Here is an 18,031-nt window from a genome sequence, read left to right on the forward strand (position 1 = left end):
TCGAGAAAAAAAAAATTGAAAATGAAAATTAATCCAAGCGAATTTAGTAATGTGCTGAAATGTATTTTTTTTTAAATGTATCTTTTAATACCACAAAGTTAATGATTCCACTTTATAAATTCTTTTTTAAAATGTATCTTTTAATACCACAAAGTTAATGATTATTCCACTTTAGTCAAATAAATTAACCAAAATGACTTATCAAACAAAGTCTTAAGGTTAAATGTAAATGTTAAATCTAACATCTACATACATAGTATTTTTGTTTTTTTCTTAAATAGAAGTCAATTTTACTAAATCCAATTGTGGTTGACATGTACACCACATTTTAAAACAAATAAAGTTGATGTAAATTAGTAAAATCGACCATGGATGCAGCCGTCAGGATAATGAAACTTCTAATTAATTTCCTTTATTTCTTTCCATTATCCCTAATATAATTAACAATATTAGAGTAACAATATATTCAATTGCCTACTACAAGTCTACAATCATTACAGAAGTAGGTTACAGTTTTTAAAATGGTCATGTTTGAAATTTGTTAGCATGTCGTTCTTCACCATACAGCTGAAAACAACTTTATATTTATTTAAGTTATATGATGTTCTGTTAAATCACCCTAAATACAATTGCGAGTAGTAGTCAGTCACACATTAACTATTGTATAAGAAAGACATCGAATACATACGTAAGCACCCACCTTCGAATCCCTCTCCTCCCATATTTGTTGTAACAATTAATTATTTGTTATTTGTATATATTTAAGTATTGTCACATCTCATGCAATTTTTAAATTTTTATAATTTCTTTAAGTATTAGACAATAAACATGATTAATTGTTTATTAAAAGTCTTCTGAAAATGGAGTGCTATATTTGAACTACTCGTTATTAATCGTCATGGCATCCAAGCTTATCAATTATTGATCATGACATCCATGTTACGCCAAGTCCATAAGTATTATTGATCATATTATCCTGATTGAAACAGTCAAATATACGGAACAAGAATTAGCAAGTAACGATGTTCAGCTTAAATCATTACCCAAGTAATTTATTAGTAGAGATTTTGTTTACTTGAGTTACAATAATCACTTAGGTTTATACGGTGACCAACTTAATCTCTTTTTATTTCCAGTCAATTCTTTACGTATTCTTTTTATCAGTATTAGAGTAAATTTTTAATGTTTTCCTTTAAGCAAATTTTTATCTTGTTACACTACTAAGGGATTCTTACAAAACTCATGCCAATGGATCATAAAAATGAAGAAGACACTGTCAAAAAAAAAATGAAGAAGAAAAAAAGCAAGGGTAATTTTGCATATTTGTTTCATATATACACATTAAATTTTGTGTAAAAATGTAAAAAATTTCACCTAAACAAATACATTCCGTATATAAAAAGATAATTCATGTGTAAGATCAAATTCGTCATTAAATACATTCTTGATATAGAAAGATGAATAAATAAATGGAATACCCGAAAATAGAATAGGTAAATAAGTGACCTGAAGGAGTAGCAAATTAGCAAGCTAGCAACATCAATCTTCATGGTTTCCTATATATAAACCTCTCATACCATTGCTCTTAAGAAAAACAAAAGAAAAGGAGAACCGTACCATGGCCAAATTTTCATTACTCTACCTTGTTCTTTTAACTTTCCTCCCAACCTTAGCAATTTCCTCTCATTACCACAAACATGACCTAAAATCTTTACATTTCACCCTCTACCAACATGACATCTACAACAAGACTGATTTCATTATAGCCATAGGTGTAGTTGGCTCCAATGTTTCTCAAACAACCGCCCCTTTCGGAACAATATCCGTCATTAAAGACAATCTCACCCTTACCCTAGACCCGTCCTCCAAGGTCGTTGGCGACACTGAAATGATAGCTGTAACGTCAAGCTTCGACGGGCTTGACAGCATATCGGTTGTCAGGTTTGCCATCGGCTTGGAGGATGGTCATGTGGGTACGATATCAGCTCTAGGGGTGGCTCACACTCTTAAGCCTTCGGATTTACCTGTGATCGGTGGCACGGGTGATTTCTTGCTCGTCCAAGGCTATATTACTTCAACTCTTTTGTCTGTAGAAGGGTTTACGTACGTTTATAAGGTTGACTTTAATCTATTTTGGCCTCCTTATGCACCCCATGCATTGAAAGGCTAATTTAACGTCCATTTATTGTGACGAAAAGTTCTATAAAATCTAAGCGTTTGATTGTATTCTTGTTACTTCCATTTTCTAATCGGAATTCAGTTATATGTAATGTAATTGTTTCTAATGATAAATAATACTCCCTTCCTTCTGTTATTTGTTTACTTTTAATTTTAGTTAAGGACCAAGGAGAGTGAATAAGACCATGTGTAAATATTGCTATTGAATTGAATGATTGGGGACAAAGAAGCTTGTGTGCATGATCAAATCTATACAATCCATTTACACATATAAAAGTTTGTAATGCCTTTACTGTAGCTATGAATAGTGTTAAGTAAATGTGGACCGTTGATCTGCCCCTGGCAATCCTGTCCATCCATTCTAACCTAACTTACTTTCCTTCCCTACCTTTCATCCTTTCATTTCATTATGCTTTCCTCACTCCGCCGCGCATCCATCGCAGCTTCATCTTCTTCAATTCCAATCATCTGTTGTTTATCATCTCGTCTCTCTCATTCAAAATGGTTCATTCTCAACTACCATCTTCATCATTCTTTACATCGGTTCAATTTTCTGGAATTTTAGGGTTACTCATATACTAATCATAATATTCATGATTTTTATTTATATCTATTTGATTATCAGGTATTGCAAAATGACATTGATCTTCAGTTCTTCATTTTTCCTCTTTGTTTATATAATAGATATATCTTGCTCTTTGTCGAATTTGTTTTTTTTTTATTCTTAATTGGATGGTTATTGTTTTAATGCTTTGTTTATATTTTACATCAGTTCAAAGCTATGGCGCGGTCCCTGATTTGCGATGATAACCCCTAATTTTAGTTGTATAACTAATCGATCTCTCAAGCTTCCTCAAAAAAGCTAGCAACTCTAATGAGAATCTCTCAAAGGTATCATCTCCTTCTCCTTTTTAAAAGCAATTGTTGTTTATAATGATTATTTTCGGTTTGATCTGGTTGTTTATTCATTTCGCTGGGAAATCAGTTGTTTTAATGCTGATTATTTAACATCTTTGATGGTCGTTTGTTTATGTTTCATTATTTGCAGGTGTTGGGAACCGAAGAATTGAACACATGCCTGAGCAATATCACATAGAGTTGGATACAAATATTTACGCACTTATAGGATGGTTGGTCTTATAATTGTGTTTCTGTATTCTTAAATAAAGCTTATAAGCATAAAATCCTTAAACTCAGTAGCCCTCTGATCTCCCCGTTCTATTGCTTACAGGCATGGTTGGAAACCTTGGTCAAAATTCATAAATGCTGATAATCAACATTTGTCAGAGCTTGAGGTGATTACTTACCTCTGGTTTCCAATTAATTGCTAGTTGAGTGGTTATGTCTGTGGACAGTTGTAGATACCTCATTTCTGCACCTCCCGCCAACCACCCAGTAATGATTGGGCCGCACGTTTGGTACGCGGAGCGATTTATGACAATTCGTAAGTTCATCGACAAGTGATAGCTCAAACACTCGAGTCAACCTCATTGTCGTCATCTACACGCCGATACGGTCGTTTTGACAGTAATTAGAGTTCATTTGGAGTCCGGGTCAAAAACCGCTTTATTTTATAAAAACCGTTTAAATGCCGAGTCGAAATGTTTCGGAATGTTCTAGAATTATCTGGATATAAATTCCTTATTTAAATTAATGTTTTCTAAGGAAATATCTTCTGTATTTTGTGTTTTGAGGAATAAGGAAGTATAGATCTACCGAAATTCCATAATAAAACGCGGAAATCTTGCTTGCAGATGAGGAAACCTCTGGGGAGATGACGCAGCAGGTGTTGCGCCTCTTCCGAGGGTCGCAGTGGCTGCTGCGCCTATTCCCCAGCCCTCTTTACATGCTTTCCAGAATCTTTTCGAGATTTGTTTCCGTATCCGTGCCATACCTAAACTCCTTCGTGTGTTTAGTATAAATAGAGAACTTCGGCCTCCATATTTGGCACGCGAGTGCCCGCCCTTCTCTTCTCTCTTTGCATTCTAGACCACACTCTTCGCTTTTGACGCCTACGTGCTTGATCAATCGACCACGTAAGCGCAGTTCATTCTGAGTCCCAGTCACGTTCCATACACCGACCAATTTGACCAACTCCACCTCAATCAACCTAATCAATTAATCTAAATCCTTTAACAAGGGAACTTTCCACGCATTATTCTAGTCGAGCAATCACTAGACGATAACTTAGTCAATCTCGTTTCGTCAAACATGTAAGTCTGAGGGTGTAAAATCCTATTTTATTTATTGTACTTTTATTTTGTATCACGAATGTAAGGTTTATATCAAAAGCACGCTCAAAACCGTCTTAAAAACCATCCTTTAAAACCGTATTTACTAATCAAGGGAGGTCTGACGTCGAGAAAAATCGCAGTAGCAGCTGTGCCTCTTTGAAGAATCGCAGCATCTGCTGCGCCTGTTCCTGAGGCTGTCGCTGCTCCTGCTTTTCTTCTTCTTCCTCGACTTCCTGTAATTTTTCCTTTTCTCTTTTTCTTTTGTTCTCTTTTGTTCGTATCAATGTATAATAGTGTTTAATTAATTGTTTTCAAATTATTTGCGGGTTTTCTTCATCTTATTCAAACCTGGATTTTAGAGGTTCGATTCGTTCATATCAAGTCTCTGAAATTCGCCCTTTTGTATATAATTTTGTTCGTTTGATTTCAATTTATCAGATTCTATTCAGTTTTCGAGTTCAAGTTTGTTCCTTTCGTAAATCTGACACGAGTTCATATTAATCATGTAAATCGCTGTAAATTCTCATCTTTATTTCGTTTCATGACGGTTCTAGATGCATGTAATCGGTTAAATCACTTATACTTGAGTCTAATACCAATAACCGGTCTTAAAATTACCAATGAACATTAACAATCCGCGATTCTGACTTCAAAGACATAGTCCAGCTCAAGAACGGATGCAGGAGGAGCTGCGCCTCTTCCAAGGGACGCATCATATGCTGCGCCTGTTCTGGGTTGGTTTCTGTCCCTGAACTTCGTTCTCGCTTTGACGTAGCTTCTAATTACGTATTAAATCGACTATTAACCGTATTATCGCCTCTAATCGGACGTAGTTTTCACCTTTTAATCCTAATTATTTTCTTTTCCAAAAATCTCATTTTGAGTGTGCTTTTGACGTAAATCAATTTATCTATTGTAATCCATTGTAATTATAATTATTGTAATTTATTATAGTCTACTGCCTTATGTATGGTTTATTTACTTGTCTTTCACATGTAATTGAATCTAACATCCTACTTCGACCTCAATTGTTTGCTAAAATACGTGTTCACCAACATAGTCTAATTTCACATGCTAGAATTTATATGTTTTTGTTGCATTGCATGCATTACATCGACGACATATCAAATATGAACGATTTCCCTAATCATTAGTAGAGGTCGCTATCGACGCGGGCGGGATTAGGTCTTCGATTAAAGGTCATTCTAATACGTACCCTCACCCATTATTCCAGATCTCTAATACGACTCATTTAGTCGTAGTTATTTGGAGCGAATTAGTATGGTTTTGACGGTTTGAAGGAGTGTTATGGAGTTTAATTGCAGGTTATTTGTTAGTGAGCTTCGGTTAGCTATTGGGCCGGTTTTACAAGTTTAAAACGGAGTCCAAGTTCAAGGAAAGATGGGCCCGGATACCTATGAAGATACCTGAGACGTGTGTGCCTAAGGTGAACTAACTGAGCGCGCATAAATCAAAAGTTAAGACGCGGCAGCAGCTATTGCGCGACCTGCATTCGACTTGTGCGCGACCGAGGCGCGACTGGAGCGCGTGCTTGCTGTGTCCGTGTCTAGCCTTGCGTGATATTAAGGGCTCGTGTTTTGTTTCTTTATTTTACTCGGTTTATTCCGATGAATTTTATTATTATTATTATTATTATTATTATTATTATTATTATTATTATTATTATTATTATTATTATTATTATTATTATTATTATTATTATTATTATTATTATTATTATTATTATTATTATTATTATTATTATTATAGTTGTTACTTTATTTCCTACTTTAATTATTTACCTTATTACTATATTACTTGTGAGGGGAGCTTGAGAAAAAGAACTTACACAACTTTGAGAGAAAAAAACCTATTTGTTATTAGCAGACGATGTGTAACTAATCTTTATTCTTGGATTCAAGCAATTGAAGCGCTCTTAATACGATTATGAGTTTGAATGTTTTAATTTCTTGTCTTGATTATTGTGAATTGCTTAGTTATTAATTTTATGAATGTCGATTGATTATTTCTAGGTGTACAACTAGTGATTGAATTCTTCATTCTATTGTTAGTATTGTTAATTGAATAGGATTTATTGATTAACTCTACGCTAATAACAGCTAGGAATTAATATTGAACGGGATACGTTGATATTAGTACTTAGAAGCGATTCACATAAATATCTAAAGTGCAACTGGATTGTATGCATTATTTATTCTCTCTCGAGTTCTCTATTTTATATTGCTGCTGTTGAATTAAATCTTGAACTTGATTGTTAAGGTTGTTTAACAGTTAGGGTTGATTAAAAACGAGATTCGTTTTAATTAACTTTTCATAAGGAGAATTGGAATTTGTCATTCACGATAGAGTAATCAAGATTAGTAATTGAAACCGTCTTACAGTGATCAATTGTTATTGAGTGTGGATATATGCTTGGCTCTAAGACCCTTTTAAATCATTTGATACACCGAAAGTCATTAGTTTTATTACTCAATTCACGTTAGCTATTAATCTTAGTTTATTAGAAAATCAACTCAAACCTCCCCCCTTTTGTTACTACGATCTTTAATTACATTAAAGATCGACTTTTCCTACATTATAATTTGCATAAATTGTTAATCTGATTCCCTTTGGTTCGGCCCTTATTTCCGCTGTACTATTGTTTAGTATTTGGATTTACGTGATATAAATAGTTAATTTGAGGCATAAGACTCTAGCCTGTCATATTTTGGCGCCGTTGCCGGGGAATTGGCATTTATTATTTTTGTGTTTTAGTGTAGGTTTATGCATAATACTCGTATTTCTAACCTGAACCTCGAGCCTTTCGATCCAGAGATTGAGCATACTCTTTTCAGGTTACGAAAGAACAAACGAGGTGCAATAGTAGCTGTTCCTGAAGGCAGCGAGTTCGACGATCTACATTCAGATTCTAAATATTCTGAAATTTCTGAACAACCCGAACCTTTGAATATGGCTAGAGAGACCCGCACTCTAAGGGAGCTTACAGCTCCAAATCTTAACGTTCAACCATTGTGCATCACTTTTCCAGCATTGGATGATGGAGTTACTTTTCAACTGAAATCTGGTTTGATACATCAATTACCAAGTTTCAGTGGTATGAGCATTGAGGATCCGAATAAGCATCTTTCAGACTTTCATATTGTGTGCACTGGTATGAAGCCACCTGTTATTACTGACGAGCAGTTGAAATTCAGAGCATTTCCTTTCACCTTGAAGGACAATGCGAGAGAGTGGTTAAACTATCTCCCACCGGGAAGTATCACTACTTAGGTAGGTATGAAGAAGGCATTCTTGGAGAAATATTTTCCTCCTTCTCGATCATCTCAGCTAAAAAGAGCCATCAGTAATGTTGAACATCAAGACAGGGAAACTATGTATGAGTATCTTGAGAAATTTAAGAAGCTCTGTGCTAGTTGCCATTACCATGATTACTTTGATCAGGATCTCATTATGTATTTTTGTGGTGGACTGAACCAAGATGACCGTCGCATGATTCACTCTGCTTGTGGAGGAAATATAGCCAACAAAAATCTAGATGAGGCTTGGGAGGTTATTTCAGAGCTAGCTGAGACCTCTAGACAGTTTGAGAGGAAACCATGACGAAGAGGAGTGAATGCTATGGGTGTTAGTCCTGGCTTAGAGGAAAAGGTTGATAATATTGTTTCCACTCTCCGTGACATGTTATCTGGGAGACAAATGGCTACTGTTTGTGGCATATGCGCTACTGAGGGTCACCCTAATTATTTGTGCCCTTACTTGCAAGAAAGTGGCCAAGAAGAGGTGAATGGTGTTTGGGAGAGTACTACAAATAACAGAAAATGGGATCCATATTCCAAGACCTATAATGAAGGATGGAAGGCTCACCCTAACTTTCGTTGGGGAAATTCTCAAGCCGGTCCATCGTCTGGCCCTCCTAGAGGTCAGTTTCTCCAAAGACCACAGAGACAACAATTTAATCAACAAGTACCTCAACCAGCAGCTGAACAAGCACCACCGAGTTCATCAATGTCCACGGAAGATATGATTCGAGCTCTTACACTAAGTGTTACCCAAGATAGAGCTGACAATAAGCAAAATTTCAAGAATCTTAAAAATCAGGTGAGTCAGCTGGCTACTGCAATTAATCGGTAGGAGGCTAGAGATTCTAATGCACTACCTTCTCAAACGGTGGTGAATCCAAAGAATGTGAGTGCAGTCTCTTTTAGAAATGGGAGACAACTAGTGGAGGCTGAGAAAGTGAAAAGAAAAGTCAAGGAACCGGTGATTCATGAAATAGAGGAAGAGATAATGATCAAGGAAGGTGAAGAAGCTTCTATTGTTAAGGAGAAGGAGCAGATTGCCTCTTCTATACCGGTGGTGGAACCGGAGGTACCCTTTCCTGATGCACTTGAGAGGACTCACCACTTTGAGCACGACAAGGACATTTATGAGGTATTTCAAAAGTGTGAGGTAAACATTCCCCTTCTTAATCTTTTGAAAAGTATCCCTAAATATGCAAAATTCTTAAAGGAGTTGTGTACTATTAAAAGGAATAACAAGTTGAAAGGGGTGAAGAAAGTGAAGGTTAGTGAACATGTGTCCGCTATGTTTCAAAGAAAATTACCCACTAAGTGTAGTGATCCGGGCATGTTCACTGTACCTTGCACCATTGGAAACACTAAGATTCAAAAGGCCATGCTAGATTTAGGAGCTTCTATTAATGTGATGCCTTACTCCTTATATGAATCTATGAAACTTGGTCCTCTACATGCTACTAGTGTTGTTATCGAGTTAACTGATAGATCGAATGTCTACTCGAAAGGGATTGTTGAGGATGTGCTTGTTTTGGTTGATAATCTTATCTTTCCTGCTGATTTTTATGTGCTAGACATGGAACATGATAAACATGCGGCTCCTATTCTGTTAGGTAGGCCATTCTTGAAAACTGCTAGCGCTAAGATTGATGTGTCGAGTGGGTCTATGACTATGGAGTCTAGTGGTCAGGTGGTGCAATTTAACATCTATGATGCTATGAAATATCCTGATGATCACCACTCTTTGAATTTTATGGACATTATTGACCCTTTGGCTCAAGATTTCTTTGGTTTTAATGGTGATGATGAGTTGCAGGTAGCTTTGGAAAATAGTCTAGATGGTCAAGAGGTAGAATATGTTTTTTCTGCGAACTTGAAGGAGGTTGTGGCCGACTTGCATAAGTTGGAGGAGCTTCCTTTGGATTTTAATAATAAATTGCAGTTAACTATTCCTTTGGAGAAATTGTTACCACCTGTTTTGCAGGCACCTGTGGTAGAACTTAAGGGTCTACCTGAGCATTTGAAATATATTTTCCTTGGTGAGGGAGAAACACTTCCTGTTATCATCTCTAGTAAGCTCACTGAGGAACAAGAAGCAAGGTTGAAAGATGTACTTGTGGAGAACAAATTAGTTATTGGTTAGACTATTGCCGACATCAAGGGCATTAGTCCAAGTACTTGTATGCACCGGATTTTGCTAGAGGATGAAGTTAACCGTTAAGGCAACCACAACGTCGATTGAATCCTCCTATGATGGAGGTAGTGAAGAAAGAAGTTCTCAAATTGCGTCAAGTAGGTATGATTTATCCTATTTCTGATAGTAAATGGGTGAGTCGTACACAAGTAGTCCCTAGAAAGTCTGGGGTGACCATAGTTGAGAACAAAGATAGTGAGCTTGTATCCACTAGGATCCAAAACGGGTGGAGAGTTTGTATAGATTATCGTAGGTTGAATGCGGTAACTAGAAAAGACCACTTTCCTCTTCCCTTTATTGACCAAATGCTTGAAAGACTAGCGGGTAAGGCTTATTATTGCTTTCTAGATGGGTATACAGGGTATTTTCAAGTAGCTATTGCCCCTGAGGAACAAGAGAAAACCAAATTTACTTGTCCTTTTGGTACCTTTGCGTATCGACGCATGCCTTTTGGACTTTGTAATGCACCTGCTACCTTTGAGCGATGCATGGTTAGCATATTTTCTGAGTATGTTGAACGTTTCATTGAGGTATTTATGGATGATTTTACAGTGCATGGTGATTCTTTTGATACTTGTTTACACCATTTATCTCTTGTTCTTAAGCGTTGTATTGATACTAACCTTGTTTTGAATTCTGAGAAGTGTCACTTTATGGTGGAACAAGGTATAGTACTTGGATATGTTGTGTCTTCGAGAGGTATTGAGGTAGATAAAGCTAAGATTGATACTATTTCTTCTCTACGTTACCCAAATAATGCCCGTGAAGTTCGATTTTTTCTTGGCCATGCAGGTTTCTACCGCAGGTTCATTAAAGATTTCTCTAAGATCACTTCACCCTTATGCAAGCTGTTGTAAAAGGAGACAGATTTCATCTTTGGCAAGGCTTGTAAGGAGGCTTTTGATGAGTTGAAACGAACGCTCTAATTATTCAAGCACCGAATTGGTTTCTTCCATTTGAGATCATGTGTGATGCGAGTGATTATGCTTTGCGAGTGGTGTTGGGTCAAAAGAATCGGAGGGCTTCCCATGTTATTCATTATGCATCCATGACCCTAAATGAAGCACAACGAAATTACACCACAACTGAGAAGGAGCTTCTAGCAATTGTTTTTGCTCTTGAGAAATTCCGATCGTATTTACTTGGTACTAAAGTGGTGGTATTTTCAGATCATGCAGCGCTACGCCACTTGATGTCGAAGAAAGAATCTAAGCCCAGATTGATAAGATGGATTCTATTGCTTAGTGAATTTGATTTGGAGGTGAAAGATAAAAAGGGAGCAGAAAATGTTGTAGCGGACCATTTGTGCAGGTTAGTGGATGTTGATGCAAATCCACATGAGAAAAATCCGGTGAAAGGATAATTTCTTGATGAGAGCTTGTTCGCTATTCGTTCCGTGGAGCCATGGTATGGCAATCTTGTCAATTTTCTTTGCTCTTCTAAATTTTCACAAGGTTTTTCTAAATCTAAAATAGACAAGCTTCGTAGTGATGCGAAGTATTATGTGTGGGATGAGCCTTATTTGTAAAAGCATTTTTCCGACCAAATCATAAGGAGGTGTATACCGGAGGATGAGATGGCTTATATCCTTACATTCTGCCACTCACATGCTTGTGGTGGCCACTTTGGTGCAAGGAGAACCGCGAAAAAGTACTAGATTGTGGGTTTTATTGGCCTTCTTTGTTTAGAGATGCTCATGGATTTTGTCAAACTTGTGAAAATTGCCAAAGAGTAGGCAATATTTCCCGAAAGAATGAGATGCCGCAAATTTACATGCTTAACTGTGAGATTTTTGATGTTTAAGGGATCGATTTCATGGGTCCTTTTCCAAGTTCATATGGAAATCTTTACATATTGTTGGCGGTAGATTATGTGTCTAAGTGTGGGTGTAGGATATTCCCACTAAGACCGATGATTCCAAGGTGGTGGCGGATTTTATCAAGGCCTTGATAAGTGACCGTGGCACTCATTTTGTCAACAAGACAATTAGTGCTTTGCTAAAAAAGTATTCCGTTACTCATAAAGTTTCCACAGCATATCATCCACAGACTAATGGACAAGTTGAAGTGTCCAATAGAGAAGTTAAATCCATTCTTGAGAAAACGGTGAATCCTAATCGGAAGGATTGGAGCTTGAGATTAGATGATGCATTATGGGCATATCGAACGGCCTATAAAACCCCAATTGGTATGTCACCTTATCGAGTTGTGTTTGGGAAAGCGTGTCATTTATCTGTAGAATTGGAGCATAAAGCATATTGGGCAATAAAAAGCTTTAATATGAGCTTGGATGACACGGGGTTGCATCGGAAGTTGCATTTGCAAGAGTTGGAAGAGCTCCGACTTGAATCATATGAGAATGCAGCTACTTACAAAGAAAGAACGAAAGCTTGGCATGACAAGATGATCTTAAGACGGGACTTTAAAGTTGGTCAAAAAGTCCTCTTGTTCCAATCCCGCTTTCGTCTATTTCCAGGTAAGTTGAAATCCCGTTGGATCGGTCCACTTATAATTACTAATGTTTATTCTCATGGTGCAGTTGAGGTACGAGATCCGATGACAGATAAACTGCTAAAAGTAAATGGGCAAAGGCTGAAGCCCTATCATGATGGTGTCGAGATTGAGGTGGTAGAGTCACTGGACCTCTACGACCCCATTTATGAAGATTACGTTCACCACTAAGTCGAACGAACGACTATAAACAAAAGCGCTAACGGGAGGCAACCCGGGTTTTGTATCTCTTTCCTTTGTAATTCTTTCATTTTATTTAGTAATTTAAAATATTGGTGTGTGTATGTTATTACTCGTTTTAATTAATTTTATTTTTTTTGACGGTTTATTATATGTGCTAGGAACCCAGAATGATGTTGCAAGATAGAGGAAATGAGCCGTGAAAACTAAAGGTCGATAAGTGAGTTGAGAGCCTCGATTTGCGTGTCACAGGTGTACGCTTAGGGTGCACTATTTGCACGCACATACCACATCAATTACGCTTAAAAGGCAGCAGCGAGCAGAATGTCGCGCGTTCGAGGCTCACCAGGCGCGCGTTCGATGCTCGACCAGTGTTCGACACTCATTCAAGCGAATGACGCGCTAATCCTAATCAGCAAACTCAACAACTTCTTCCCCAATTCGTGTAAGTTCGATCCTTTATTGCTAAAATTTCATCCCTTTACTGTTGAAATTGGGACGAAAACATGGGGTTTTATACCCTTAATTTATGAATTGGAAATAGCTACTTCAATTGCAAGTTTTGAGTGATTAATCTGGGTATTGTGTGTCAATTTCGACTGCTCAGTCATCTTCACAATTGTTTGGGTTGTAAGTACTCATCTCTTTGTGTTTTCCTTTTCTTATTGCATAAATTCGAATTCGCTGAATCGTATCATTACTGGAGCTGGAGTTTTGTGCGTGTTTTTGAGTTGCAGGGAGATTGTGCAGTTACTTTTGTGAAGTGTAGGGAGTGTTACTGCGTTGTTGCTGCTGTATTGTTGGTGTTGGTGTTGGACAATTGCTGAGGGATGTGTTGTCGAGGCTAATGTGTTGTTGCTAGGCTGTGAATTTTTGGAATTAAAAGGGAGTTGTGTCGTGAATGTTGTGTCGGGTTTTGTCGTGAGTGCTATGGAGTGTTGGTATTTTGAGGCATTTTTGGAATAGAGGTACTGCTGTTGGATTGAGTTGTTGTGAAATTGTTACTGGTTTTTGTTGACAGGTTGTTGCAAGTTGTCGTACGATGGCCCCAAAACGAAAAAATCCACCTAGAAACGCTACAAAAACTACCTCAAAAGCCGCGGCTAGTACCTCACGTGCTAGTGCCGCTGTAGACTATATGGGATGTAATTTGATTGATGCTCAAAAGAAATACTGGAGAGCCCTTATCCTTCCAAAAAGAACCATTCGCGTAACCAATTTTTTTGACAGGGAAGCATTGCGTCAGTTGGGAGTCCTTGAGGCGGTGGAGGTGTTGTTAGGACGGGCTGGGTTGAGTGAATTTTTGAATAAGAAGGATGACACGTATAGGAGATTAACGCTGGAGTTCTTATCCACCGTTGAGCAGGTGCCTGAGAGTGACCCCCCTAGCCTTAAATTTCAGTTAATGAACAAAGAAACCGTCTTGTCCTATCCTACTTTGAGGGAAATATTTGGTGTAGCCCCAAGGGATGATACGGAGAGTTGGGCTGGTTGTTCTTGGGCTGCAACGAATGAGTTTTGGTATGCACTTACTCATCAGCGTAGTGATGGTCCCACTCAGAAAAGTTCTAGGATACCTTACCCGGCATTCCGCTTTGTTCACTGTGTCCTTGTCATGACATTCTTGTGCCAAGGAGAGCCTACTAATATCAGCCAGAGTGAGATTGACATGCTGTGGGGTATGGGGCCGGAAGGAGTAGGTCGGCCAGATTGGGTGAGTGAATTTGTTAAAATGTGTGTTGAGATTCAGAGTGTAACAACTGGTAAGATCCCTATGGGAGAAATGGTGACTTTGCTTGCTACACATTTGGGGTATGAGTTAGACCCACGAGATCACGTCCGTGGGATCTCTTCTTTGACCATTGAGTCCATGTGCTGCCATATGCAGATGTTGGGTCGCATTGATTGTGAGTAGTTGGCCTATGCTTTGTTGTTAGGAACTGTTAAGAAGGAAGCCTACTTGAGACTACCTCGCCCGGAGGGAGTGCGGATTCCAGTGGGACCTCGTCACAGCAATTTATTCATTCCCATGGACCCTCCAGAGCTGCTTGTTTTAGTCACTTCAAAAACGAAGAGTACTGGGGGTTCCTAGTACAAATTTAATGATGGCGGAAGCTGATGGTTCGGAGGAACCTGGGCATGATGACGAAGAGGAGGCTCATGATGGTGAAGGTAGTAGTGGTAGAGAGGCTTTTGGTGATGCTGCTTGGAGAGACCATATAGAGCTTGAGTTAGAGGAATTGTGGGATGAGATCGAAAGTGTTCATGATGCGACCAGGGAGTGTTTGGCACTTCATCGTGCCATGGGTGACATGTTTACAACTATGTACCCGAGTTCTTACATACCCCCTGTGGCTACCTTGTATGCGGAGTTGGCTAAGAGACGTCTTGACAGAGAGGCTCGTGCTAGAGCCCGACAGACCCGTCGCTTCGGGTCTCCTTCTTCCTAGCTAGTGGTATGCCCCTTCGCTTTTCTTTTAGTTCTCGTACAACATTGAGGACAATGTTTAGTTCAAGCATGGGGAGGGGTATATGCACTATTGTACATATTTTAGTCCGTCACTTGATATTTATTTTGCTTTGTTTCCAAAAAAAAAAACGAAGAGAAAAAAATTTGAAAAAAATGACAAAGACAAAAAGAGAAATACCCGGCTAGGTGAAAACCCGAAAGGGCGCCTAGGCAAAAATGGGAAAAGTGGCCGAGGACGGAGTGAAAACCCGAAAGGGCGCTCCGGGTAAAATGAAGAATTGAGATGCGTGCCACGAGAGTAGTGTGAGGGAAATATCTAGAGTGAAAACCCACAAGGGCGGGCGCTCTAGGTAAAACTAGAGTTTTAGAAAAAAAAAGATCCATTTCACACTAATCTTTTGTTTCCTGTTTTTGGTGTGGCGTCATAGGAAGGGTGCTAAAGAAGGTCGGCCGGGTAGGACTAGTGGCTAAGGTGAGAATAATCGCTGTGCTTGGTTGTTGTTTGCACTTTCTTTATGCGATTGTTGGCTTTGTGTTGCTGTGCTGAGGTAGAGGAGGTTAGATTGTTTCTCTTGGCTTAGAGGTTCTAGTAGTAAGACATGCCTTGCTGGTGGTGGGCATATCACATTTTAATGCCATATGAATTTATTTAGGTTGGAGCGATAAGGGGCGTCGCATTGTTTTGTATTGTTGTATTGTGGTGACCTCTTTTCACCAAGACTGTTACGTTGCTTTATTATGTTTTGAAGATGCGGAAATTTATGAGATGAGCTGCTATATACATGTTGCCTTGAGTGGATATTGGTGGTTTTGTTTTATATTTGAGGAAGCTTTGGAGGGCGTGAGAGGGAAGTGAGCATTCTTGTTGTCGGTCATTTTTCTACCATGTGCCGGGGTTGAGTTTGTGTTGGTATAGTTTTTCATTGTGTCCTTTGGTTTTACATCGAGGACGAGTAAAATTTTAACCATGGGGAATTTGATACGACTCATTTAGTCGTAGTTATTTGGAGCGAATTAGTATGGTTTTGACGGTTTGAAGTAGTGTTATGTAGTTTAATTGCAGGTTATTTGTTAGTGAGCTTTGGTTAGCTATTGGGCCGGTTTTACAAGTTTAAAACGGAGTCCAAGTTCGAGGAAAGATGGGCCCGGATACCTATGAAGATACCTGAGACATGTGCGCTTAAGGTGCACTAATTGAGCGCGCATAAATCAAAAGTTAAGACGCGGCAGCAGCTATTGCGCGACCTGCATTCGACCTGTGCGCGACCGAGGCGCGACTGGAGCCCGTGCTTGCTGTGTTCGCGTCCAGCCTTACGCGATATTAAGGGCTCGTGTTTTGTTTCTTTATTTGACTCGGTTTGTTCCGATGAATTTTATTATTATTATTATATTTGGTACTTTATTTTGTACTTTAATTATTTACCTTATTACTATATTACTTGTGAGGGGAGCTTGAGAAAAAGAACTTACACAACTTTGAGAGAAAAAACCCTATTTGTTATTAGCAGACGATGTTTAACTAATCTTTATTCTTGGATTCAAGCAATTGAAGCGCTATTAATACGATTGTGAGTTTGAATGTTTTAATTTCTTGTCTTGATTATTGTGAATTGCTTAGTTATTAATTTTATGAATGTCGATTGATTATTGCTAGGTGTACAACTAGTGATTGATTTCTTCATTCTATTGTTAGCATTGTTAATTGAATAGGATTTATTGATTAACACTACGCTAGTAACAACTAGGACTTAACATTGAACGAGATACGTTGATATTAGTACTTAGAAGCGATTCAAATAAATATCTAAAGTGCAACTGGATTGTATGCATTATTTATTCTCTATCGAGTTCTCTATTTTATATTGCTGTTGTTGAATTAAATCTTGAACTGGATTGTTAAGGTTGTTTAACAGTTAGGGTTGATTAAGAATGGATTCGTTTTAATTAACTATTCATAAGGTGATTTGGAATTTGTCATTCACGATAGAGTAATCAAGATTAGTAATTGAAACCGTCTTACAGTGATTAATTGTTATTGAGTGTAGATATATGCTTGGCTCTAAGACCCTTTTAAATCATTTGATACAACGAAAGTCATTAGTTTTATTACTCAATTTGCATTAGCTATTAATCTTAGTTTATTAGAAAATCAACTCAAAGCTCCCCTCTTTTGTTACTACGATCTTTAATTACATTAAAGATCGACTTTTCCTACATTATAATTTGCATAAATTGTTAATCTGATTCCCTTGGGTTCGACCCTTATTTCCGATGTACTATTGTTTATTATTAGGATTTAAGTGATATAAATTTTTAATTTAAGGCATACGACTTTAGCCTGTCAATTTCTGTGAACATTTGTGTTCATTGGAATCCACGAGAGTCATTCTAGACATAGAATGCTAAGGGTAGCGAGTTCTTAGTGTTCATGTCACTACTTTGTGTCTTGACATGGCACGAGGTATTCGAACGGTTCCAATTTTCCATAAAAATTGGTGGCGACTCCATAAATGCAGGCTTATTGGAGCCCATTCACGCGTGCCGCGGGTGGCCCATGTCCACAGTTTGGAGGAGTTGCGCCTCTTCCAAGGGACGCAGCATATGCTGCGCCTGTTCTGGGTTGGCTTCTGTCCCTGAACTTTGTTCTCGCTTTGACGTAGCTTCTAATTACATATTAAATCGACTATTAACCGTATTATCGCCTCTAATCAGACGTAGTTTTCACCTTTTAATCCCAATTCTTTTCTTTTCCAAAAATCTCATTTTGAGTGTGCTTTTGACGTAAATCAATTTATCTATTGTAATCCATTGTAATTATAATTATTCTAATTTATTATAGTCTACTGCCTTATGTATTGTTTATTTACTTGTCTTTCACATGTAATTGAATCTAACATCCTACTTCGACCTCGATTGTTTGCTAAAATACATGTTCACCAACATAGTCTAAT

At 38.0% G+C, this 18,031-nt stretch overlaps 1 protein-coding gene across 1 annotated transcript; it reads left to right on the plus strand.

The window, feature by feature from the left end:
* The first annotated feature begins 8,051 nt into the window (after window positions 1-8,051).
* Window positions 8,052-9,869, plus strand: LOC141651634 (uncharacterized). Its single transcript, XM_074459335.1, has 2 exons — window positions 8,052-8,531; window positions 8,616-9,869. Exons 1-2 carry the CDS (start codon window positions 8,052-8,054, stop codon window positions 9,867-9,869), a joined length of 1,734 nt encoding a protein of 577 aa, XP_074315436.1.
* Window positions 9,870-18,031: the final 8,162 nt, after the last annotated feature.

The sequence above is a fragment of the Silene latifolia genome, chromosome 4, assembly GCF_048544455.1.
Source record: "Silene latifolia isolate original U9 population chromosome 4, ASM4854445v1, whole genome shotgun sequence".
Taxonomy (NCBI): domain Eukaryota; kingdom Viridiplantae; phylum Streptophyta; class Magnoliopsida; order Caryophyllales; family Caryophyllaceae; genus Silene; species Silene latifolia.

Bases quoted from the DNA above. Each gene is read 5' to 3' on its own strand.
- LOC141651634 (XM_074459335.1), top strand. From the start codon at position 8,052: ATGGGTGTTAGTCCTGGCTTAGAGGAAAAGGTTGATAATATTGTTTCC. The intron at 8,532-8,615 runs GTGAGTCAGCTG...GTGAATCCAAAG, and splicing joins TCAAGAATCTTAAAAATCAG to AATGTGAGTGCAGTCTCTTT.